The sequence below is a fragment of the Chamaea fasciata genome, unplaced genomic scaffold (assembly GCF_029207755.1).
Source record: "Chamaea fasciata isolate MVZ Bird 193981 ecotype frontalis unplaced genomic scaffold, bChaFas1.0.hap1 SCAF_18, whole genome shotgun sequence".
Taxonomy (NCBI): Eukaryota; Metazoa; Chordata; class Aves; order Passeriformes; family Sylviidae; genus Chamaea; species Chamaea fasciata.
In genome coordinates this window covers 12,988,171-13,013,697 of record NW_027094103.1, presented here as the reverse complement: position 1 = coordinate 13,013,697, position 25,527 = coordinate 12,988,171, and the positions used below count along the sequence as shown (strand labels likewise).

General features: G+C 50.0%; 1 protein-coding gene across 1 annotated transcript in view; it reads left to right on the top strand.

The window, feature by feature from the left end:
• TMEM132D (transmembrane protein 132D) overlaps positions 1–24,603 on the top strand; it is a 199,739-nt gene extending 175,136 nt beyond the window's left edge. The window contains exons 6-9 of the mRNA XM_066199760.1: positions 13,992–14,197; positions 15,227–15,500; positions 18,067–18,258; positions 21,035–24,603. Coding sequence (XP_066055857.1) covers positions 13,992–14,197; positions 15,227–15,500; positions 18,067–18,258; positions 21,035–22,180 — 1,818 coding nt within the window. The 3' untranslated portion in view covers positions 22,181–24,603. The remainder of the gene's footprint in view (positions 1–13,991; positions 14,198–15,226; positions 15,501–18,066; positions 18,259–21,034) is intronic.
• Positions 24,604–25,527: the final 924 nt, after the last annotated feature.

The window sequence follows — 25,527 nt, the reverse complement described above, 5'->3', positions numbered from 1 at the left end:
CCCGCGCCCTTCCCAGCAGGACAGGAGTGCAGGTGGCCCAGAGCAGGGGCCACACTGGCCACAGGGGCTCTGAGATGGAGCTCTGGGATATTCCACGCTCCCTGGAGAAAGAAAACAAGGAAGAGCCTTGCTGGGGTCAGCCTGCTTGTGTCTGCGTGGCAAAACAGAGGGAAACTGCTGAGGGTGATTTTCTTACTCTGATCTAAAACGAGTGCCAGCTTGGGATGGACCCAGAACCAGGTTCTGCCACTCTGCTCCACTAAAACTCACCTAGCCTGGGCTCCTGGGGGTTTACATCAAGCCTTTCATTTGCCAGGGCACATTTCACCCTTTCCTGAAACGTACCCTGAAATACAGAACAGAGCAGTTCCTAATTAAACTCCTGCCCAAATCCATTACAGCTCCTGAAGCCGTTGAGACAGGGAGATGAAAAGAACTTTAATGATCCCGGAATGTAAATAGAGATGTAAAAGTTTGTGTGGAGGAATGAAGGTTAGAGGCCAGACAGGAAACTAAACACAAAGCCTCTCGGTGGAAATTGAATCAGTGCGTTAGTTATCGTGGATTTTCATAAAAATAAAGTGATAATGCGCATTCAGGTCTCAGCTCGTAAATACGAAGTGACAGCCTCTGAGTGAGGCACTGGAATTGTATTATAGACCTAAAAAAGAATAATAGAGGAAATTGAGAAAGCATAAGAGAGAGTTGTAATGGAATTGGGCATCAGTATAAATACAGATGATGAAAGGGAGATTGATTTAGTGAATGATACGGAACTCAGAAACTCGAGGTGTTAAAAAGATCATCTGCTCATCTGATTAAGAATGCCCAGGGCTGCACAACTTTTAGCTGAAACAGCCAGATTTGCTTAAGGCAGGTGAACTTCAAAATTGTGTGAGGAGTAATGTCTTGCAAGGCAGCTTGCTCCTGCAGGGCACAGTTCCTGTATTAAGAAAATCACCTTTTCTCATAAATTCAGTCAGAAGTTTTACAAGGAGTCCCAGGAATAAGGAGTTGCTGGAATCCAAAGAGCCTCCACAGTGACTTTCCACGGCAGCCGGCAGTGGGGATTTGGAGGAAATGAGTTGTCCAGGCCGTTGTCTGGATGGTTTTCTGTCCCTGCCAGGAGTGGGACAGCAGATCCCGTGTGAGCGACATCTCCGTCCGAGTGTCTGCAAACGTGCGGAGATTTGTTCCAGTTTGGGAAAAGCCTTTCAGGGCTCAGCCCTCCATCCCTGGCTGCAGGGGAACAGAAATCTGCCCTGTCTGCACCTGTCTGAGGGAAGGAGGCTCCAGGGTCCAGGTGAAATCCTGCTGAAACCTCCTCTCAATACCTGACGCTGATAGAACAACTCTCTGTTAGTTTGGAAACCAACAAACGGGAATTGCAGCTTCATTCCCAGCCGTCCTGAAGGTCTGAATAACTCCACGCTGAGATTTGCAGCAGTCATGGTTCTCTTGCAAATATCCCATCTTCTTTTCCCTTCTCCTTCACGTGGAGTCCTGCTTTTCAGACAAATCCCAGGAAAAGGATTAAGGGCCCTGTTCCTGCCTGCAGTGTCTCAGTGCACTGGAGGTGTACAGAGCTCGGGGGAGACACAGCAGAGAGCAGCCCAGGCAGGAGCTCTGCACATCCTGTAATCAGCTTTTCTCTTCTTATAACACGATTTTGCATGGTGGGGATCACCTCTGCTGCTGAAAAAGAAAAAAAAAAAAATCTGAATAATCTGAGCGAGTGCGGAGGATCTTGCTGAGGCAGCCAGCCCTGGTTCACCTGAGGGGGATTGATCAGCCCTGGGAGTTTGTTATTCACACCGTCCGTCCCTAAACACAGAACGTGCAGGGTGTGCCCACACCGGGGGTGCTTTGTGCTCAGGTGAGCCTCTTCTGTTGTCTGGCTGTTCTCTCCTCAGGGCTCTTTGATGATAGTTCAGATAGCAAGCTGCAGGACTCACCTCAATTTCCCGGTAAATAGATCCGTGCTCTGAGTGCTTGTCAGGATGGAAGGAGTGTGAAAGCGTTGGGGAGATCAAAGCAGCACGGCTCCCATCAGAGTCAATGGGGAACAAGCAGCAAAAATCTTACAAAATGCTTTCAAATTATCCTCCACCTTCGATTCCCCATCCTGGCTGAACCCAGCTCCTGAAGCGTTTTATTGAGTGCGTTGCTCCTGTCATTTCTCTGAGAGGAGGAGGCAGCTTGGAGGGGCGCAGGGTGGCAGCAGGATGCTCGGCTCTCCCCTGGCTCTGCCCTGCCCTGGGCTCTGCGGGAGCTGGGGCACACCTGCCCTTTCTTATGCGGTTATGGGGAGAAAAGCCGATGGTTTTCTGCTCGGCACTGACTTTGGGGATGTTCTGAGAGCTCTCTGAGAGCCCCAGGGCTGTGTCTGGTGAGAGCTGGGCAGGGACAGGCTTTGCTCCTGCCTGGCACCGTCTGTTTGAGCACATCTTCATTGGGAAATTCACCTCCCAGCAGCACTGAGCCCCAGTGCCCAGGAGCTGCAGGGCCCACCAGAGCCCGTCCTGTGACACCAATAGCCGTGAATAAAACATTCGTGAATAAACAGAGCACAGAAAAAACAAACCACCTTTCGGGAGGTCAGATGGCAGAGATGAAACAGAAACTGCATCTCCTCAGTCCTCACCTGGGCTTCTCCCCCTTCCACGAGTGTGGGCTTGGTTAATAATTCTTTTTCTAGGCTCTGTGAGAGGAAATGTTTCTGGCCTGGCTTTCCTATTTCTGCTGAATGTAGCTTATTTCTGTTGTTTGGCTGATTATTCTCCGACGTCACAGTAATGAGGCTTCATTTCCCACCCCAGGTAACATTCCCCAGCACTCCGTGGCCAGGGGAAAGCTTTGTAGACAGTTAATTCCTTCATCCCCACGACGAGGATAATGATATCTGTGCCAGATGAGCAGGTTTTTACAGGAGAAAATGCACAGAGGCACATCTGTGGCGCAGGCACTGAGCCCTCAGTGATGTGCTTTACGGAGTGTTGTCAGGAGGTTTTTTTTGTGAAATGCTGTTAGGTGATGGGAATGGCTCAAATATAAAATGTTCATCAGCGGCACCATTGTTGTTATTATTTCACTTGACGGTGTGAAGAAAGAGATGAGGCAGCATTGATCCACAGTGATTTCGCTGGTCCTGAACCAGCCTTTTGTTTGGCTGTCTCAGGAGAACAGGGTGCCTTTTCTCCCATCTTTTTAATCCTTTTTTTTATTCCCCTTGAATCTTCTTGATTTAACGAAATGTCATCAGTTTTCAGGCAGTGGTTTGTCTTGCACGTCAGAATGCTTCACAACCAATGCCTATTTAATAAATACAGAATAATATCTTCAGCATTTTCTCACGTCTAATAAGGAAAGAAGGAAGTTGGAAGTGATATTTCCTTTGTGCACTGCAAACTTATTTAACTGCACGCCAGCCACAGAAACTGCTGGACTTCAGTGCAGCGAGGGGATCAGGAAAGGTGCTGGGCACAGTCTGCTCTGTGCCCTCTGGGAGTTCAGGGCGGCTGGGAGGGGAGGATTTCACTGGGCTGTGTTCTTCTGCCTCTGCAAAACTTATTTCCCGGTACAACAGGACCTGCTTTTGTGATCAATATTGAATCTGAGGAACAAAGATGAAATACTTGTGTCCCTGGTTTTTTACCCAGAAAAACCTGCATTTCTTGTAGAGGACACGGAGGGGCTGCAGACAGGAGAAGTTGTGCGTCCCATATCTCACTCTGAGGCGTAAAAACCACTGAGATTTTCCAGATGAGATGAAAGGGACAACATTTCCAGCCGTGGAAAACATTCATGAAAGTCATTTGCCTAAGCAGATCTGAAATGTTTCTGCAGTTGTTAATTATCATCCTCCCGTCCTCAGTGGTCCCCAGAGCTGGGGAGTTTCTTGTCAGATCCTCTCCAGCCCAAATCCTTTTCTCCACTGATGTCACCGGGCCAATCTTCCCCATCCTGCACTTAATTGTTTCCATCCAACCCTTCCTCAATCTCATCTGTTTATTTCCGATACTTTCGTACACTACAAAGATCATTTTGAATTCTGAGCTTGTTCTCCAGAGAACTTCTAACCCCTCCCAGCTTGGCATCATCTGCAGATTTAATGAAATTAATTAAATGAAAATTAAATGAAAGGCTCAGCATTGACTTCAAGGGGCATTGGAGTGAACCCAAACTGTCTCACATCTTTCAGAAGTGGTTCAAGTGAAATACACTTATTGCTTCACAGGCCATTTTTGTAAGGGGAGAAGACAGATGCGTGTTGAATAATTCAGGGTCCCCGTTGCTGACTGAGAGAGATTTAACTAATTTGTCAAAATAATGACCTCTGTTCACGGCAAGGAGCGAGGGGCTTTGGGGGATTTGTGTCCCCAGAGGAGGCTGGGGCTTGCTCAGGGCTGTGAAATGAGCGGGGAGCCCAGGGCTCTGCGGAGGGTGGGAGTGTGCTGCACGGTGGGATTTTCCCTTTTCTGACCCAGAGATGGGGCAGCCCAGAGGGTTGGTGGGCGCAGCTGCAGGCAGGTGTGCAGCTGGATTTGGGGGCACAGCTGGAGGGAGATCTGCAGCTGCATTGTGAGAGCACAGCTGGATTATGAGAGCACAGCTGGGAGATGTGCAGCTGGATTTGGGGGCACAGCTGGAGGGAGATGTGCAGCTGGATTATGAGAGCACAGCTGGAGAGAGATGTGCAGCTGGATTTGGGGGCACAGCTGGAGGGAGATGTGCAGCTGGATTATGAGAGCACAGCTGGATTATGAGAGCACAGCTGGAGGGAGATGTGCAGCTGGATTATGAGAACACAGCTGGGAGATGTGCAGCTGGATTTGAGGGCACAGCTGGAGAGAGATGTGCAGCTGGATTATGAGAGCACATCTGGATTATGAGAGCACAGCTGGGAGATGTGCAGCTGGATTTGGGGGCACAGCTGGAGGGAGATGTGCAGCTGCATTATGAGAGCACAGCTGGAGAGAGATGTGCAGCTGGATTTGGGGGCACAGCTGGAGGGAGATGTGCAGCTGGATTATGAGAACACAGCTGGGAGATGTGCAGCTGGATTTGAGGGCACAGCTGCAGGGAGATTTGCAGCTGCATTATGAGAGCACAGCTGGGAGATGTGTAGCTGATTTACATGGGCACAGCTGCAGGGAGCTGTGCAGCTGGATTTGTGGGCACAGCTGGATTTGTGGGCACAGCTGGATTAGGAGAACACAGCAGCAGGGAGCTCTGCCCCGCCCTCGGGAGCAGCCGCTGCAGGTGAGCAGGTGAAGGGCTGGCCCGAGAAGTGCGCCGCGGTTTTAATCGGGGAGACGCAGTTGTGTAACTCCAGCACCTGAGCTCTTCCTGCCTTCTCACCGATCAGCCTTTGCAAAATCCCTGCAAAACAAGGGGATGGGATCCTTGTTTTACAGACACATCCAAGGGAGGTTAAAGGCCGCGTTCTTGGAGTGCTTTAAGCACCAAGCTCCCCTGGAGCTCAGTGGGAGTTTAACACTTGAGTATCCTGAGTATTGATCTCAATAAATCACACTCAGCCACGTGGTAAGTGTGTGAGGGAGCTGGGAATTCATCCCAGGCTTGTGCAAAGGTTGTTCTGTGCCTTCACATCCCTTCCTGCACGTGGGAATAGCTCACTGTGCCACGGGTTCCGTGGGATTGGATTTGAACTGAGCAGAGCTTCATCGAGGTGATTTTGTTTTGATTTGTGGCCCCAGCTGATTAAAACCTACTGGGGAAAGTTTGGCAGAGTTTATTCAGTCGGGATGTGTAGTCCTGTAAAGCAGCTCCGTGAAGCGATGCTGATTTCCTTGGAATTTCATCTCTGACAGAAGGGAAAAAAAAAAAAAGAAGAAGAAAAGGATGCTACCGGGTTCTTGTTGAGTCAAGGAAAACAACTTGTTTTGACGTTTCCGAAATGAAATGTTTTGATTTTTTTTTTTTTTTCCGTTTTAAAATAACTTTTTTCCTTGATGTCGTGGCATTTTTACATAATTTTAATCATTTGAAATTGAAATGAAACTGAAATTTCGTGACCCAAAAAATGAAAGCAGATGTAGGTGTCTTGAAAGAAACAAATCACAGGTGAGGACAGAGTGTACAGAGACTTCAAAATGTGCTCACAGAGGGCTGGGCAGGAGCTGCTCTGCTCTCACTCCAATCACAAAGGAACTGTTAAACTCGCAGCTACAACTGGATGTTTGCCCGGAGTTGTAAAAAGTCCTTTTAAAACGTCCCGTTGCGTGTTTCACTCGGGCGGATTCAGCTGAGGAGGAGAATTCGTTGATGTCTGCCACGAAGCTGCAGAACAAACCGAAATATTTCTTAGAAATTAATTGGTTATCAGGGTTCTCTTAATCGATGTGCTCTGCGAGATGCTTCGGGCGGATTAATGCGGTAAAACCCGTTTTTCATCCGCACAGGCCTGTGCTAATACCTGTTTATAGCAGTGCTGGGTGGGCTTGCATCAGGTCACTGTGGAAAGGCTGGCAGCAAACAGGACCCTAAAAGACCCTTTTAGACCCTTAAAGAGCGAGGTGTTTGTCTGGGGGGAAGAAAAAGCAGATGCAGCTGTGCATGCAGAATTTTTTGGTGCCAATGAACACTTCACACACGGACATCTCGAGCTGGGGAGTCACGTCTGTTGGGAACGTTGCTCAGCCGCGTTTTCAGCTAATGCTGAAATCTGATTGACTGTGATGCAAGAAGAGATGTCAGCACTGTGATACCGAAATTTGATTAGCTGTGATGCAAGAAGAGATGTCAGCACTGTGATCAGCTGCTTTATGGTCTTCAGGATTTCTTCCTCATATCTAATCTAAACCTACCCCCTCTCAGTTTAAAACCATTCCCCCTTGTTCTGTCATCTGTCACCTTTCAAAAGGATATTTTCAGACTTTGGGAGATTAACCCTCACAGTTAAAATTCAAAATATTTAAAATGAAGAAGACCTTATTCAGCAGGAGCAGCATCCCTAAGCTCGATGTGGTGCCCGTTTGCATTTACCGTTTCTTTCCGGGGAAGAAAAGTCAGAATCTTTCCTGTGCAGCACAGGAGGTGCTGTAATTATCCCTCCAGGGCAGCTGTTGGGAGGTTTTCCTCACCGTGACCTAAAAAGGGATCTCTTGGAACCCTGGAGGCTGAAAATTTCAGCCTCTCTGTGATAAAAGGTGCTGACCCTCGGGCAGGCACCACGTTTGACCTGAGGCCGTGGAACAGGCTCCCGAAATTGAGTGATGGCGCTGGGGCTGTGGGTGTGGGGTTCGAATGGTGGTGTGTCGTCTCACAGGGTGAAAAACTGAGATTTAAGATTTTAGGAGAAAAAAATTTTAATATATATAAGTATTTTAGTATAAAGGTTTGTGTTTTTTTTAATGTATGGGGCAAGATGGAGGATTTAAGGCGTTGTCTGGGTCCTTCTTCACCTTCTTCTTCTTGGGTTTGAGTGGTTTTTTCCAATTGAGTGAAAAGGTCCACACTGTGGGCCTTGAGTGGTCATTACTGGGTCAAAAATACAAATAATAAATGTGTCAACCTCATTATTGGGTGATTATCACTGAAATAACCTTGGAAAGAGTTAGGAGCATCCATTTTACCTCTGTTTCCTGACTTGCTAGTTAGAGCTCGTGAGTTTGTAAGGAACAATAAACATCCAAGTCCGATCTGGATACCGGTGTGTTGATCATCCCGACCCTGGCCAGGCAAAAAAAGAAGCCGGAACCATCACAGGTGCCTTTGCCCATTTCCCTCGGTCCCTCCCGGGTCGGGGCACAGCCCCTTTGGGGACAAGCCCTGGTTCTGCACAGCTTTTGCCATCATCTGGGGCCGGGTGAGCTCAGAGCCAGCTCACCCCAGCCCGGGTGATGAAAGGGGCCTCCTCCTTCCCCTGAGTCATGTAAAAGTGACTTATGGAGCCAATAATGGCCTCATCCTTTTGTACCTGGGTACACAGCTTGCGTTCCCGAGCCTTTTACAGCTCAAACGAGCTGCTTTCCGCTTATTTATTCCCCTCCTCATTCATTTTTAATGGTTTCGGCAGAGACTCCCCCATTCTTCTTGTGACAGCAGTGATTTAGGCAGGGCTCGTTACCATAACTTAGGTTTCTAAATATCCCCGTTCGTGCGGGCAGAGTGAGGGAGATGTGTGCCCTGCTGAGGCAGAAGAGATCCCCGCAGCTTGGCACGGTGGCAGGGCTGTGTTCCAAGTGTGGGGAGGATCCTTTACAGGATCGTGGGTGGGGGGAGAGTCACAGCGTGATTGCAAAACACAGATTTCCGTGCGGGAATATCAGAGGCTTCCCCTCCCCACTGGCCACACTCGAAATGTAGTGACTGAACTGCTCAAGACACGTTTTATTTCCAAAGACTTTATCAGCTGTGACTTGGTAAGAGTTCCAAGAGAATGGCCGTAGCAGAAAAGCAGTTTCCTGTGCGGGCTTTACTGGGAGTTTCATAATGATGATGAGGTGGGGAAAGACTGTAGCAGTCATTTCTGAGAGCTGCCAGTGAGGTTCTGGGTGCCTCCTCTGGGAATTCCCATTCTCCTTTCCCCCCTTGGATTCTGTTCGGCCCAAAGCTAACACAGGGTTTGTGGGACCAAAGGGACATCACCCACAGACTCAGAGCCCCACAGACTGCCTGCACACAGGGGAGTGGGAAAAGCAGGGAAAAGCTTTTCGGAAAGGGATTTGGCAATGTTCGCTGCAGAAGGGGCTGCAGGAGGTGGGTGTGACAGCCACCCTGTGGGTTTGTGAGGGGTCTTGTTGCTCCTTTCCCACCTTTTCCCCAGGCTGCCTGATGTCCTGCCGCAAGGCTGCCAAGAGTTCAGTGTTTCCTTCCGCAGAGAATGCGAAACAAGAGACGAGAAATAGATAAAAATCAACTTCCCTGTGTGGTGATCACACCCCGAGAGCGTACAGAGGGTGGGGAGCTTCAGAGGACAGAGACGAGCCCTTTTCAAACAGCACAAACAGGCTGTTCAAGGGAATGTAAAAAAGAAGAAGTGCCTTGGACCAGCAGGGCCCCTGGTTGTGTCTGTGGGTGTTGGGGTGGCTCAGCAGCATCCTCTGCAGAGCTGGGGGCTCCGTTTTGGGGTACCTGAGTCCAGAGCTGCGCGTGGGGCTGGGCACTGCACATTTACAGGGACTTTTTAGGTACAGTGAGTGAGTCACTGAAGTGACTTCAGTCTCTTCCCTGTGCTGACAGTAGTTCTGGGGTTTTGAGTGGAGTGCAGTGCTGAGCACGTCTGAAATATTCCCTCTGCATTGGTGATTGAACTCCACCTCCAGCCTGGCGGCAGTGTTTGGTGTGGCCGTGGCTCGGTGTGGGAATGTCATTCCTGACTCTGGGCACTGTGGGACAGACCCCTGCCCACCCAGGGATCAGACGTGCGTGTGTCTTAGCTGTTCGCTGATGGCAGGAAAAGAGGGGCACCTGCAGGAGCCAAAAGAAACCCAAAGCACTTTTATTACCGACCAAGTCCATCCCCAAAAAAAGCCATTCAAGCCTCAGGCCCTCGAGAGATAAAAGCCCCTGTACTGAGAGGGTTTCTGGAGCATCTTGTGAACGCTAAGTACAGTCTCCGTTAATTAACGGAAGTCAGCTCGGTGCAGTTGTGTGAAAAGCTCCAGTGACACAAAGCCTGCAAAAGCTTCAGCGAGGGAGCGAAGCACCAGAAGGGTTTAATGGCATTATAATGTTCTTGAATGACAGTGGCCACGCCACGGAGATGTGTTCCAGCAGTGCATTAGCGGTAAAAGAAAATCCGCTCTCTCTCTCTCTCTCGCCCTTGTCACCTTTGCTGAAAAGCGGAGTCGCCGCCCCTGATATCAAAACTCAAAGGCAGGAGGAGGGGAAAGGAGAGGTGGGAGGGAGTCCCTGGATTTGGGGAAGAAAACGGGTCGGTTTTCCCCACAGAGCACCCGCCTTTCCCCAGGGCCTTTGCAGCTCCTGTTGCATTTCAGAAAGCGTTCAGTGGCTTTCAGGAGTGGCCGCTGTGTGCCCGGGCTGCCGCAGCCCCATCCCTGCTGTGCTCCCAGGGGCACTCCCGGCCCCAGGACACCTGCAGGGCTCCCCTGGTGCCTTTGCTGCCCTGCTTCGGTGCTCTGGAAGCACATCCCAGTGCCTGGGCCAGGCTTTTCCCCCTGGCTGTGCTCCTCAGCTGAGCCCCGGCAAACTCACTGCACAAAACTCCCTCTCTCCCAGTGGCCAGCTTCGAAAACACAACAAAAAGAGACAGAGGAGCTCCATTTCCCTGCTCCCCTCCATCCTTTTATTCCTTCTCTAGAGCTGGGAGGTGAGTGGCTGGGCTGTGCCTGCGGGAACACGGGCATGGCTGCTCCGCTGCCCGCCGCTGACCTGCTTCTGGATGCGCTGCCCTGATTTATGGACGCGTACTGTCCTCTGCGCCGTGTTCGATGTTGCTGTGGCAGGACTGCATGCAGACTGCAGCACAGCACTGATGCTTATTCATTCCAGCAGGGAAGGGCTGGCTGGGAGCTCAGTGAGCTCATCCCTGCTGCTGACTGCACTCGCAGCCAGGGAAACGCGGGTATCCCAAGCAGCTTCATTTTTTTTTTTTTTCTCCCGACCACCAGTTTGTTCTATAAATCATCTTGAAGGCACAAGGTCATGGTATTTATTTAATCATTCATGCAGCAGTCTTTTAGGGATGGGCTCTTTTTAAACTCTCTCTCTCTGCAGTGAACCCTGGTAAAGCTGGCATCGAGGTCCGTTCGCCTGCTGAGTTTTCTTCCTCTTCTTGTTGCTTGAGCATTAATGAGTTTGAAACCGGAGAGGCTGATTGCCATCTCTGACCAGCAGAATTCCGTTGTCTCTGTGGCCTGGGAGAGCCTGTGTTGAGTTCCAGCCCCCGTGGCTGAGCTGCTCTTCACACGCTCACAGACTAACAAAACCAGGAGCAAAACCCCATCCGAAGGCCCCGTTCCGCCAGTGGAGCCTTACCTGGGCAGGAGGAGGTTGGGCAGGTGCCCTGCCAGCCGCCCTGGGGACTGCAGAGCAGGGGACAGGCAGGGGATACACAGGGGACATCCTGGGGACATGCAGGGGACGAGAAGGGGACACACAAGGAACGTGCAGGGGACATGAAGGGAACACACAGGGGACACACAGGGAACACATGGGGGGACATGAGAGGGACATGCAAGAAACATGCAGGGGACATGACAGGGACATGCAGGAGACATGAAAGGGACATGCAGGGGACATGACAGGGACATGAAGGGGACACGCAGGGGACACGCAGGGGACATGACAGGGACATGCCGGGGACATGCCGGGGACATGCAGGGGACATGAAGGGGACACGCAGGGGATATGCAGGGGACATGAAGGGGACACGCAGGGGACACGCAGGGGACACAAAAGGGACACACACGGGACACACGGGGAATACACGGGGGAACACAGGGAACATAAAGGGGACATATGTAGGGAACATGAAAGGGACACCCAGGAGACACCCAGGGGACATGCTGGGGACACTCAGGGGACACCCAGGGGACATGCAGGACCCAGCAGCTCCCCGTGGCCGTTTGGAAGCTCAGCTCTGGTGCCCGTGCTGCAGGACACACAGTTCAGCTGCTGCCTCAGCCGCCGGGAAGCGTCTCAGTGCCTGAGGGCTTCAGTCCCGCTCTGTCTGTCACGTTTAATTGCCGGATGTGTTAATTAGCTAAGGCTGGCCGATGTGAGGCGTCGGCAGCTGCCGGCAGGGGTGGCAGAGGGGTCTCGCAGAGCTGTGACCCGTGTGCCAGCCGGGAGAACGCTGGTGTTCAGAGCATCCCCTGTGCCCCTGGTGCGGCTGCCGGGCTCGGGGGCCAGGGCAGCACCCGGGGCCAGCGGCTCCTGGGCTCTGTCACCTCGGTGTCGCCCAGCTTTGCCCGCTTTTCAGTGTTCTCACTCGGCTTCAAGAAAACCGTGTGTGTTTTTCGAATTTATCTCTTTTGTTCACGTATTTCTCCTCCGGGAGGAGAAAGGCGACCGATGGCGGTCTTCACCGACGGGGTCAAAGAGGTGGCAACCCGTGCAGCCGATCTTGCGCCTTCTGAGAGGATTGTGTATGAGACAGGAAATTAAATACAGAACCTTCCTGCCGGCCTTCCCGCTGCCTGCCTCGTTCTTTCGTGTCCCGGAGTGTGACAGCTCGGGGCACCCTGCCTGCGCCTTTGGCTGCTCCTCGCGGGGGAAGGCAGCACTTGGAGCCGCTGCCTCGGGGGAGGCAGGGGAGGCAGGGAGCAGCAGCCAGAGCTCGTTAGCACGCAGGAGACTTGTCTGCTGCGAGAACTGCACCTCGAGTACGAAAAAGACAACGGGGACGAGCAGAGCGCCGGCCAGCAGCCATTCCCGCTTGGACAGCAAGGTGGGAGAAGGAGCAGATGTGCCGGGCCTGCCAGATGTGCCGGGCGCTGCCTGGAGGTGTTCTCACCCCCTGCCTGTTTTTTGGAAGGGAGACTGATGCTGTTTTATAGTACAGCGACACAGATTGTGAGATTCGGAAGGCTGAAAATGACTTTTTTTTTTTTTATTTTGGGGATGTGGTTTTTTTAATACTGTTTTACCCAGACTGATTTGGTTGGTGAAACAAAGGCAGGCTTCTTCACTCACATTGGTCAGAGCAGAGGGACAGCAAGAAGTCCCTTCTAGGGAAAGGAATGAATAACAAAGGTGCAGTTGCAAAAACATTTTTCCTGTTTACAGAAAATTCTTTGGGAAAAGGATTTCAGAAAACCAAAACACCTCAGGCACGGAACCAGGGCTACAGGAGACATTGCAAAGAGCCATGATAACCCTTTTTGGAAAGGAGACATTGCAAGAGCCATGATAACCCTTTTTGGAAAGGAGACATTGCAAGAGCCATGATAACCTTTTTTATTTGGTGTTACCTAGGCACAGACAAGCCAGGATGGAAATGCATTTGCTATGGATGTGTCTGTGAGGGGGTTGTTGTTGTTGTTTAAAGATAATAATATTAGGAATGCCAGTTATCCTACAAAAGCTGGCGATATTTAAATATGATTTAAATTCATTTCAGCACTTAAACAGAAAAGTAGAAAATGGCATTAAGCTCAGACAAGGATGAGGCTATACGTTCCCGAGTGAGAAACATTAAACACGTTGATGGAATGGAACAGGAGCTCTGGCTGGTAATGGATTGTGAAAAGAGTTCAGGGTTCTAATAGATCATTCCTTCAGATCATCAGCACCGTAAAGTGGTAGTTAATAAATTATTTGACGTGTACATTTGCTCATCTGTTTTAACCAACTGTAATGAACAGGTCCTGTCAGCTCACCTAGATCCTTGCAGCAGCTGCTCAAGTGCTTGAGTGAGATTTACTAACTCCCTGCAATATTGATGTCCAGAGCTGCAGGTGATAAATGAAGTGACACCAGGAGCGCCTGGTGCTGCTGCGGCGGGGCTGGGGAAGCCTCTGGCAGACTGGCAGCAGGGCTGGAGCTCTCTGGCCCCCCTGGAAAAACTCTGGGGTGGGTTTTGGTTGTGAGCACCCCATTCCCTGTGCCAGGACCCTGGAAAAGTCTGTCCCATCTGGGGTTGGTTAGAGGGATCCATCCCTTCCCAGCCCCTGCTGCAGGAGTTACCTGTTCCTCCCCAGGTGAGTGGGGCTCCCTGGGGGAGAGCAGAGGAACCTTCTCTCCCTGCCATGCCCCTGGGTTTGTCCTGCTGTTGGAGTGGGAATTAAAGACCTAAAAACCTCCTATTCCCTTATCTTAGATTACAGCAGAGCTGTTTACAGCAGGAAGTACCAGCCTGTTAAAACAACGCTGAATTATCCAGGCTGTTAAGGGCACACCAGGCACCTTTCCTGTTATTCCTGGTTGTCCTCTGAACCTGCAGCTAGATCCTTTCTCTTCCTCCCACTCACTCACCCAGCATGTGATGAACTTTATAATTAGTGAAGAGACTCATTAACTTTTTTTCTTTTTTTTCCCCCCCTTCTCCTTTTCATTTTCAGGTTTCTGACAGATGTGACTACGTCTTTGTCAACGGGAAGGAAATGAGAGGCAAAGTGAATGTCATAGTTAATTTCACCTACCAGCATCTGAGTGCCCCTCTGGAGATGACGGTGTGGATCCCTCGCCTCCCGCTGCAGATAGAGGTCTCTGACACAGAGCTCAATCAGATCAAGGGCTGGAGAGTCCCCATCATCTCTAATAAGAGGTGAGGCTTCATTAGGGGATGTTCATTCTGGGCTCTGCACTTGCCAGGGACCTGTCGGGGCCAGTGCACCTGAACATGCTCATTTGGCCTTAATGCAATTCCGCAGTAAATTTGAAGGTCAGCAGACATTTATTCAGTCGGCTCCTGCACTGGGCTGAGGAGGGGAATGGGAGCTGCAGGTTGCATGAAGCTGGATGGGAAATCAATTTCCTTTTGCGGCACTAATGACTGGGATGGGAGGAGCTAATTGGTCAAGTTGGGCAGGATCAGGCACGAGGCAGCAAGGGAGACACCAGCAGGAGCCAGCTCTGGCAGGGCTGGGGGGTCCCCAGCCTGTTCACAGGTCCTGGCAGCTCATGGATGCACCTGTCACCGTCAGCACACACCTGTTTCACACACCTGTAGGGCCCAGTGACACCGATCAGTGTCCCAAAGTCAGGACACAGCTTTCACACGCTGTCAGAGGATGGATGAAGCAGGTCAGAGCTGTCTGCATCTCTTGTCAGAGTTACGAAGCACAAGAGGAACAAACTGATAAAGCAGGTGCTTGGTGTTCCCACCTGCAAATGAAGACTTTTAGTGCAGGTTCCTGTTGGCACCAGAGCAAAGACACTCTGGTGGAGATGTGATTTCACACTGTACCGTACAGAGAGGGATGCGTGTGTGTGAACGTGCAGAGGAGATCTCCATGGCAACACAAAGATGTTTACGGGGAGATGCAGAAGGAAAAGAAGTGTGAAGGTCCCGAAAGCAAGGACTTGACATGGCAAACAATGGAAGATTCGTGGGGAGGACGGTGTGGAGGCAAAGCTGGGAGGCACTTGGTGATCTCAGCTGCTGGTTTTGAGTCACAAACACGGGAAACACGATGAAAATGGGAGAACCTGAAGGAGGCAGGGGTCAGTTGTGAGCCTAAGAGATCTGAGCCCGCTAGCAGCTGCTGACAGGCTGAAATCTCTTCAGCTCCCAGTCAGTCTCCCATCCCAGCTCCCCCATCCCAGCTGAACTCTCCCTGTTGTTGGCCCGCAGGCCGGCCAGGGACAGCGATGACGACGAGGAGGACGAGCGCAGGGGCAGGGGCTGCACCCTGCAGTACCAGCACGCCATGGTCAGGGTGCTCACGCAGTTCGTGGCCGAGCCCCCCGAGCCTGGGGGGCAGCTCAGCTTCCTGCTGGGCCCCGACTGGCAGCTGGACATCACCGACATGGTCTGGGACTTCATGCAGGTGGAGGAGCCCCGCATCGCCAGGCTGCAGGAGGGGCAGGTCCTGGTGGGGCTGGAGCTTGGGATGACCACGATCCAGGTAGGAAAACGTGTTCCCATTCCTGCCCTGACTCACCTGCGGTGGTGTGTTTGCAAAACTCAGGCCGCTCCGTTCACCGGCCAAAACTTCACAAACCACCCGCGGTTTTTGGTAGCAGAACTCTCAGGAGCTCATCGAGGTTGCTGAGAAAAACGAGACTGAAATGAAAACTAAGAGGCTGAGAGAGAGTGACTGCCAAGAATGTTAAACCTAAATAAAGGAGGCACAACGTGATAACAGACCCTGACCCATCACGTGTCCCAGAGGATGAGTGCCTGCCTCGTGGCCAGTGAGATGATGTGTGAACAAACAACTCAGAATCTCTAACTGTAGTTTAATGTAAACAATCAAGTAGTTTCTGCTCAGTTATGTTAATTAGTCGTGCAGATGTCCATTTCTCCTGCACCCACCTCCCTGGGAATGGGGGGAGCCAGCATCAACAACAAAAACTGGAGCCAGGAACTTGCGAATGGAACAGAACTGAAGCAAGAGCTAGAAGCCGTGGGAGAGGTGGTTTTCTCTCCTCACCTGGTGCCCCAAAGTGTAGTGGATCACAGTTTTATTTAATTTAATTCAATCCAACCTGTACACTGGGAGGCTTTTTCTGATTGTTTTTGTCTAAGGCTGCTTTGAAGGTGCAGCCAGGATTTGGGTTGTCACAGCTGCTGGAACAGCCCAGTCTGCTCCCAGCCTGCACTGACAGAGCAAAGGGGAAAGTGAAAATTCACCAGGGCTGGTTAAGGAAGTGAGACTAGAATATTAATCCAAATACTAATTAAAAGGAAAAGGAGATGGGGAGAGAGATTATTTCAGTGAGTCTGAAGTAGAAAACAAGTTAACAAACACTAAACAGGGAAAAAATCTCTCTCCAAACATGCTTATCCTCCCAGACTGTCAAAGCAGAAAACAACCAGCACACCTGTCCATAACGAGGTTGCCAAAGCTGGAGAAATGGGATTTCAGATTTTTGACTTTGTGCAAAATCCGCAGAGTTTTTCCAAATGGCTTTCTAAAGCTCTGGCACTTACAGTGCTCCAACCAAAGCATGTAAAACTGTGGAAAGAAAAAAGTCCAAGGGTAAAAAACTGAGAGCAACTTACATTTAAAGAATACCTCTTAGAAGCTGCCTCAGAAATGCTGTGTACCCTGCATGGATCATTAAATTCAACTGGCTTGCTAATGAGCATCTTGGATGTCATGTACCACTGCACTGACCTCTGTGTGTGTTTTCTTAACCAAAACAAATTCTCTCTCTGTCAATTTTGCATTCAGCAGCATGAGAGGTTACTGTAGCAATACATTACCCTTCCTGTCCCCGGGACAGAAACAAATACCATTTCTTCAGTGGGTTTTTATGTAAAAACATTGGATTTATGCTCCCTGAGAAAATGAGATTAATCCAATTTCACATGAAGGTTACATTTACAGCTACTTACTGCACCTGGGGCAGGTGTGGTTATTGCACTTACAGACACCACATCTGGGGCAGGTGTGGTTATTGCATTTACAGTGCCCACATCTGGGGCAGGTGTGGTTATTGCATTTACAGTGCCCACATCTGGGGCAGGTGTGGTTATTGCATTTACAGACACCACATCTGGGGCAGGTGTGGTTATTGCATTTACAGTGCCCACATCTGGGGCAGGTGTGGTTATTGCATTTATAGTGCCCACATCTGGGGCAGGTGTGGTTATTGCATTTGCAGACACCGCATCTGGGGCAGGTGAGGTTATTGCATTTACAGTGCCCACATCTGGGGCAGGTGTGGTTATTGCATTTACAGACACCACATCTGGGGCAGGTGAGGTTATTGCATTTACAGACACCACATCTGGGGCAGGTGTGGTTATTGCATTTACAGACACCACGTCTGGGGCAGGTGTGGTTATTGCATTTACAGACACCACGTCTGGGGCAGGTGTGGTTATTGCATTTACAGTGCCCACATCTGGGACAGGTGTGGTTATTGCATTTACAGACACCACATCTGGGGCAGGTGTGGTTATTGCATTTACAGACACCACATCTGGGGCAGGTGTGGTTATTGCATTTACAGACACCACATCTGGGGCAGGTGAGGTTATTGCATTTACAGACACCACATCTGGGGCAGGTGTGGTTATTGCATTTACAGACACCACATCTGGGGCAGGTGTGGTTATTGCATTTACAGTGCCCACATCTGGGGCAGGTGTGGTTATTGCATTTACAGACACCACATCTGGGGCAGGTGTGGTTATTGCATTTACAGTGCCCACATCTGGGGCAGGTGTGGTTATTGCATTTACAGACACCACATCTGGAGCAGGTGTGGTTGGCACACTGCAGAGGGGAATGGCACAGCTGGTCACAGTTGCACAGGTGAAAGGTGTTACAAGGCCCCTGTCGCTGCAGAAGAGTTACAAAATGTGAGCAGCCCTTTTCAAATCACATTTCAATAGTGTCTGCAGGGAGAAATCCTTCCCATCACCATGAGCATCCCTCCTCTGTGTCGCATTAACCCGTGGGGTTATTTCACGTGGTGCTGCAAAACGTGGCTGCTGCTAACTCCAGTTTTTCTCTCCAGATCCTGTCCCCCCTTTCAGATGCCATCCTGGCTGAGAAGACAGTGACAGTCCTGGACGAGAAGGTGACAATCACTGACCTGGGAGTGCAGCTGGTGACAGGACTGTCCCTCTCTCTGCAGCTCAGCCCGGGCAGCAACAGGGCCATCTTTGCCACTGCGGTGGCCCAGGAGCTGCTGCAGTCCCCAAAGCAGGTACTGGTGCCCACCTGGGCTGGGTGGAAGGAACACAGGAACTGAGTCCCTGCCCCTGACTTTTCCAGCAGATTTTTACTGATAGTGTGCTAATGAAATATTCTATTTATGGGACTTTCCTGAAGGCCGCCGAGGGTCCTAAAGAGAAAAACAAAGATCTCACAAAAAGGGCACTAGGTTTTAACAGCCCAGACAGCCCTCCTGTCGTGGCTGATCCCATAAACAGCAGGCAGTGATGTGTCAGAGTTGAGCACCAGCAGTGCCCTTACACACACACAGAGGCAAATGTGCCTCTTCTGCCCCATCCAGCGCTCCCTGGATCCCAGCACATCCTGCCCTGTTCAGCCTCCCACCACGGGCATCCAAATCAGCCCTGTAATTCCACCTTCACATGGGAAAGTGTCTCGTGTTGTGCCAAACCCCTCCTCCTTCGCTCCCTTCCTGTGAGCACTTTGAGAAGTCAGGGAACATCCCTTTCTCTCTGATTCATTACTAGAATATGAATCAGCATCACTGACTCATTTCCTGATTCATGATTTCATAAACGGTTTTTTTCCCCTTATTACTCTTAGTTCCTTTATTAGGGAGCCAACAGCCACCAAGGGCTTTTGGACTTTGCCATGTCCTCATCAGCCCCTGCTTGGTATTTGTCCTTGTGCTTCTGTACACATTGGAAATTTAAACTTTCTTTTTTTCCCAGACCGAATCCATCAGTCTGGGACTTTCATCAGGGATGCACTGGGCTCTTAACACTTAAGTATGTTCTGAGTTTTTTAAGGTAAAGGATCATGGCACGCACATTTGAAGTCTGGCCAACTGCTGAGGTGCTTTAATTCATCGTGGGGTCTTATCCTTGGGATGCAGGGTGAGAAACAGCGCAGAGCTGATGTCTTTATAGGGTGAGAAAAGCCAGGTTCCCATAGGGTTCCAGGAGTCAAGAAATGGATGACAGGCTCCCGCAGAGTTCCAGGAGTCAGGAATTGATGCCAGGCAGGTTAAAGGAAGGCCAGTGAGCTCATCCATGCCCTGGGGAGTTGAGCAAAGTGCCCTGAGACCAGCCAGCCCCACTGTGCTGCCCAGCTGTGGCATTTCAGTGCCCAGGGATGGGGTCTGGCCAGGCCAGGGCAGCTCTGGATCCACACTAAACACCAGAGGGGGAATTGTGTGCCCTCCCTGGGAGGGAGCCGAGTCCCCCCATTGCTCAGGACGTGATTTTCAGAGCACAGCCCCTGTAAGCAAAGCAATGCAAAATTATGAAATGATTATGCAGGTTTAAGCAGCGCAGTGGGAGGATGAGAGTCGGTGACATCAATTCTATGCAGCCTTCAAGAAACATCCAAAGATTAATAAACACAAAGCTGGGATTTATGACAGTGTCAGCAAAGTCTTAGGGCTCTGTCCTGAAATAGAGACAGAAACAAATCCCCCATTGAAGCAGGAGGAGCTTTGTGGCTCTGAGGATTTCGGAATCAGGCCAGTAGATTATGCACCATACAATCCCAAAGGGCTGCGAGCTTATTCTCCATGCTCTGAACAGGTGAATGACTTTGTGCTGTGAAGAGTTTAAAGGATAATCAGATGTGTTTATTCTCTGTGCATATGTGGTGTTAAAATGCAAATACTGTCTGTATGGAAAACTGCTTATTTAAAGAAGCAGGACTTTTTTATTCACGGTTTTCACAAGATAATTTGGTGGTTGTGTGTCTGTCTGTCTGTCTGGCAGACTCCCAGAGCAGGTGATCCCAACTCTGAGCAGACCAAGGCTCATGTCAGACAGTAGAGAACGCACTGCTGGGGCCAGGTCTGTCTGCTGGGGGTTCTCCAGTGCACAGGTCCCCACCAGGGCAAGTCCCACCAGCAGAAGCAGGAGTGAGATTCCAGGAGACCAACCTGAATTTTGTCTGTAAAGGATCAAGTTCAGATTTTTTTTCAGGTGGCACAACGATTTTCAATAGCCATTTGAGAGTCCTTAGAGGACCTGGTTTTCAGAAACGGGTGAGCGCATGTTTTCTGAAATTTCAAGATACTTTAAAATGTTTCAAGGTAGGAGCCAGAAGTCAAGGATCCCAGGAAAGCTGCAGCATTAGGCACGGAATCAGTGCCCAGGTCAGATTCATTTGCATTCAGTGAAAGCCTCAGCACACACTGGAGTACACGGTCTGCAATGCTGTGACACGAGATTAGACTTTATTATTGTCTTGCTTTTAATTGCTAACAAGCGTAAAAATCACCCTGGCCCTTTCCTACAGAAGCAGCTGATTGGTTTCCTGTGCTCATCCAATCAGCTAATTTAATTTGCGAGGCAGAAACCAAGGAGTGGAGGTGTGGAGTCATGTGTGGAGCTGTTTGCTGTATTAGCCATCTTTTAACATGGGCTTTGTGTAATAAGAGGAGACTTCGTGTTTTAAGCAGTTTAGAAATAATGTTGGGAGGTTTTTTATTTAAATATACAACAGTAAATGATCTCAGTCACTGGTAATGCCTCCTGACGTGCAATTTATTATGGTGCTGGAGTAGATTCTGCAGAGCCCAGGGGATAGGGCTCCTTTAAGCACCTCTGTGGAAAGAAATCTTATTATCAACGAGCATTTTAGGCTGGTAGTCCTCTTCACATCTTGGCAAGGTATTAATTTCCCTGCTCTCCCCATTTATTTCTGCTCTGATCACTAATGGTAGATGGATCTTGTGAGGAGGAGGAGGGAGCAGACCAGAGCAGAGCACGTTTCCCTCGGTGATCGCTCTGAGCCTGTGGATATATCCGTTTTATGTGTTGCAGGAAGCAGCCATCAGCTGCTGGATCCAGTTCAGCGATGGGTCCGTCATGCCCCTGGATATTTACGACCCCAAAGACTTCTCCCTGTCAGCCACCTCGCTGGATGAGAAGGTGGTCTCCATCCACCACGACCCCAAATTCCAGTGGCCCGTGATCGCGGCGGAGACCGAGGGCCAGGGCGCCCTGGTGAAGGTGGAGATGGTGATCAGCGAATCCTGCCAGAAGTCCAAGAGGAAGAGCGTCCTGGCCGTGGGCAGCGGCAGCATTAAGGTCAAGTTTGGGCAGAGCGATGCCAACCCCAACACCAGCGACAGCAGGCACAGGGGTGTGCACCTGGAGAGCCACAAGCCCGGCTGGCAGGACCGGGGGGACGGCCACTACTCCAGCTCCTCCATGGGCCACGAGCAGGGCAGGGCCACCACCACACACAGGTCTGTGCTCAGCAGGAAGGAGGACAGGGAGAGCCTGCTGGAGGACGACAGCCAGAACATGCCCGTGGACTTCACCAGCTTCCCCGCCCAGGTGGACCTGCCGAGGGACGGCGGGGACACGGAGGACGGCGACCTGGTGCAGACGCCGCGGGGCCTGAGCGACCTGGAGATCGGCATGTACGCCCTGCTGGGCGTCTTCTGCCTGGCCATCCTGGTGTTCCTCATCAACTGCGTCACCTTTGCCCTCAAGTACAGGAACAAGCAGGTGCCCTTCGAGGAGCAGGAGGGCATGAGCCACTCCCACGACTGGGTGGGGCTGAGCAACAGGACGGAGCTGCTGGAGAACCACATCAACTTCTCGTCCCAGCAGGAGGAGCACATCACGGCCATCGACAGGGGGGTGGACTACGAGGAGAGCAAGTACCTCCTGAGCACCGCCGCCACCAAAAACATCAACGGACAGTCCTTCAGGTCTCCCGAGCCCGCGTTCGGCGAAGGGAAAGAGCAGAAGAGTGAACCCACCGCTTCTCCTACCTCCAAGAGGAAACGGGTTAAATTCACCACCTTCACCACCATCTCCTCTGACGATGGGTGCCCGGCTGTCAGCTCCATCCTCATGGGCAATGAGGATGACATCAAATGGGTCTGCCAGGACATGGACCTGGGGGAGTGCAAAGAACTTAAAAACTACATGGAGAGATTGCACGAAAACGCCTGAGGAGACACAAAAGACTTTGGTTTTGGTTTGGTTTGTTCCTTCGTTTGTTTTTCACTCACCTTCTGCCTTTAATTTTGGGTAGTGGGGCAAAAATGTTGTATTCTAACGAGAATCAGCTGGTGGAGAATAACTCAATGGAGCCCCAAGAAGCCACCCAAAAGCAGCTGGGAGAGCAGAGATCCTGGACAGCTCTTAAAATTCGAGTCTTCTCTGTGCTCAGAGATGGAAGTGAGAGATGTGTGTGGTTTTTTGATACGCAGTTACATGAAAAAAAAAAAAACAAACCCACTTAGAAAAATAATACGGTCTCATTCTCTGTGCTTTCCCAGGAAATCAATAAATATAACAAACTCCAGTGCAGTTTGGATATTACAAAGCTCACGCAGCTCTGCTGTTCCACATTGCAAGCTTTGGTTAAGAGCAAAAGATTGGTCTCAGAATAAATAGATCCATGAGAAGAGCATTGCCGTTGGAGCCACGTGCAGAGAAGATCTGTCCAGGAACATTCATTCAAAGCTGACAAAAACCAACAGCGTGAAGGGAGCAGCTCCCAGAGCTGAGGAGTCAGGAGTTCCCAAAGAGTCTGGAGGGGATAAAGGCATGACTGGGCTGTTTACAAACCGGCGTGCTTGCCTCCCAAGCGCTGACAGTGGATACACAGATACAGTTCAAACTGAAACTCGCTTTTTAAGTAGATGCCAAGGTAACCAACTTTGCCAGCCAAATTTTTTTGGTATTTCTTAATTTGTAAAATAGGAGAAGATAGAATCTGTACTCAGAATATCACTCATATTAGGGGAAGGTTTTGGAAAGTTGGAGAGAACGAGCTATTTTTAAAAGCCCACTTTATCTGATCGCCCTGTTTCGAATTTGTATTCCCAGCCCTTTCCCTGGAGCTCCCCGTCTGGTTATCCTGAGGGCACTTCCCACATCAGTCAGCCTTGGAAGCTGTGGTCCTTCCCCTTTCCCTTCCTTTTCCCTTTTCCCTTTCCCTTTCCTTTTCCCTTTCCCTTTCTTTTCCCTTTCCCTTTTCCCTGTCCCTTTCCCTTTTCCCTTTCTTTTCCCTTTCCCCTTCCCCTTTCCCCATTCCCCTTTTCCCTTTTCCCTTTCCCTTTCCCTTTTCCCTTCCCCTTTCCCTTTTCCCTTTTCCCTTCCCTTTTTCCTTTTTCCTTTTCCCTTTTCCCTTTTCCCTTTTCCCTTTTCCCTTTTCCCTTTTCCCTTTTCCCTTTTCCCTTTTCCCTTTTCCCTTTCCCCTTTCCCCTTTTCCCTTTCCCTTTTCCCTTTTCCCTTTCCCCTTTTCCCTTTTCCCTTTTCCCTTTTCCTTTTCCCTTCCCCTTTTCCCTTTTCCCTTTTCCCTTTTCACTTCCCTTTTCCCTTTTCCCTTCCCTTTTTCCTTTTTCCTTTTTCCTTTTCCCTTTTCCCTTTTCCCTTTTCCCTTTTCCCTTTCCCCTTTCCCCTTTTCCCTTTTCCCTTTTCCCTTTTCCTTTTTCCCTTTTCCCTTTCCCTTCCCCTTTTCCCTTTTCCCTTTTTCCTTCCCCTTTCCCTTTTCCCTTTTCCCTTTTCCCTTTTCCCTTTCCCTTCCCCTTTTCCCTTTTCCCTTTTCCCTTTTCCCTTTTCCCTTTTCCCTTTTCCCTTTTCCCTTTTCCCTTCCCCTTTCCCTGGGTTAGCTGGGGGTGTTCAGTCCTTGTGCTCCCCCTGTTTTTAGCCCAGCACGTTCCGAGGTCAGAGGGGAGAGCTGCCTGCCCTGCCCTGCCCTGCCCAGCTCAGCAGACACCGTTTGTTTCTGCCAGGGGTGATGGTTATCTCCTGCTCTCCTCTGATAAGGGTGTACACACAGTAGGATTTCAGTGATTACCACAAACCAGGACATTTCTCCTGAGGTCCCGCAGCAGCCTCCGATGGCAAAGTGCCAAAGCACCGACCAAAATCCAGGTGGTGGATTTTATATCTAAAAGGATTTCAAGTCCCCCTCTATTTTCTGGAGTAAGCCCTTGCCCCCTTTTTGTTAAGTCTTCCATCATTGAATCTGGGTTGCTCGGTTTAATACACACCCGCCCTCCCACAAACACTTAGACTGAATCCCTCTATATTTAGAATGTACTGTAGATTGTAAGAATGTAATATATATATTTATAAACATGCCAACTGTGAATAAAATTTGCATTTTAGTGGCTTCATCTTTTTTTTTTCCCCCCTACTCTGAACGCCTCTTTCCTTTCGCTGTCAGAACGTTTACCCTGAGAGAGCCTGGCAGCAGCACAGAGATGTGTCCTTTGATGGATCCAGGAGGGCTCATGGCACAATCCACTCACAGAACTTTACATCCAGCACCAACAACGTGTTGTGCTACAAATGTCTGTGCACCCAGCCACCCTTCCAAGATTTGAACCTGTTTGTAAATAAATCCACGTGCTTTATTTCTAGCCTCAAAGCCTGAGATGTGAGTTTCTGGGTTGGGGTTGTGGTTTGTATCGCTGTAGGACACAAAAGAAAGACTCCAAACATTTCAGAAGGCAAAGAGCACAGAAAAAAGGGCTTTTATTGTCTAATTCTTACTGCCTTTTATAAGGTGTTCCCATACAGACTGAACTCGTTTGGTGAACAGGAACGACACCTCTCTGATCCCGTGGGTTAAACCAGAGAAACGGCAAAACACCACCTGGAGAAAGATTGTTCTGAGAAAGGAGAGTTGTTTGCCAGGATTGTTTTGAGGAGAAGCTTTCCTGAGAATTTTTTCCTTGGGAAGAAGTCAGCAGCTGCTAGCAGGCTGAAATCTCTCAGACCCACAGTTTGCTTCTGTTGGGAAGATCCACGTTTGGCTGAACACCTTCTGGGGCAAATTTAGGAGGGTGGGTGAGTAAATAGAGAAAATGTGCCCAACACGGTGTGTTTTACAGCTGTGGCTGCCACTGGCAATCTCCTGAACCTGATAAAGAGCCCTCCTATGAGAGTTCTTAATTACTTCATTGTTTTCTTCTTTGCCTCTTATTTCCATGTTTGAGTCTCTTTTCCTGTGAGTAGGCTGATTGAGGCATGTTTAAAAAAAAAAATCAAAATTCATCTGATGCAGTTTGGTTCTTTGCAGAGACTTTATGCAGGAATACAATCAGGAGTAGAAGCTCGACGGTCCTATAAATCAGGTAAGCTGGTTCTTTATTCTCTTCTATTTTAAAAGCTTCCCCTTCAGCAGTCTTAAATATATGGTGGTTTAGACCCGGCTGCATTAGTGCACCACTGAGTTCAGAGTCTGAGCAGTGCGGCTGAATAATTGGCTTGAATCAAGACTTCTGCCGAGGTAAGTGACTTGAAAGAGCAGAATGGGTGTTAAATCTCTGTGCAGCCTGCAC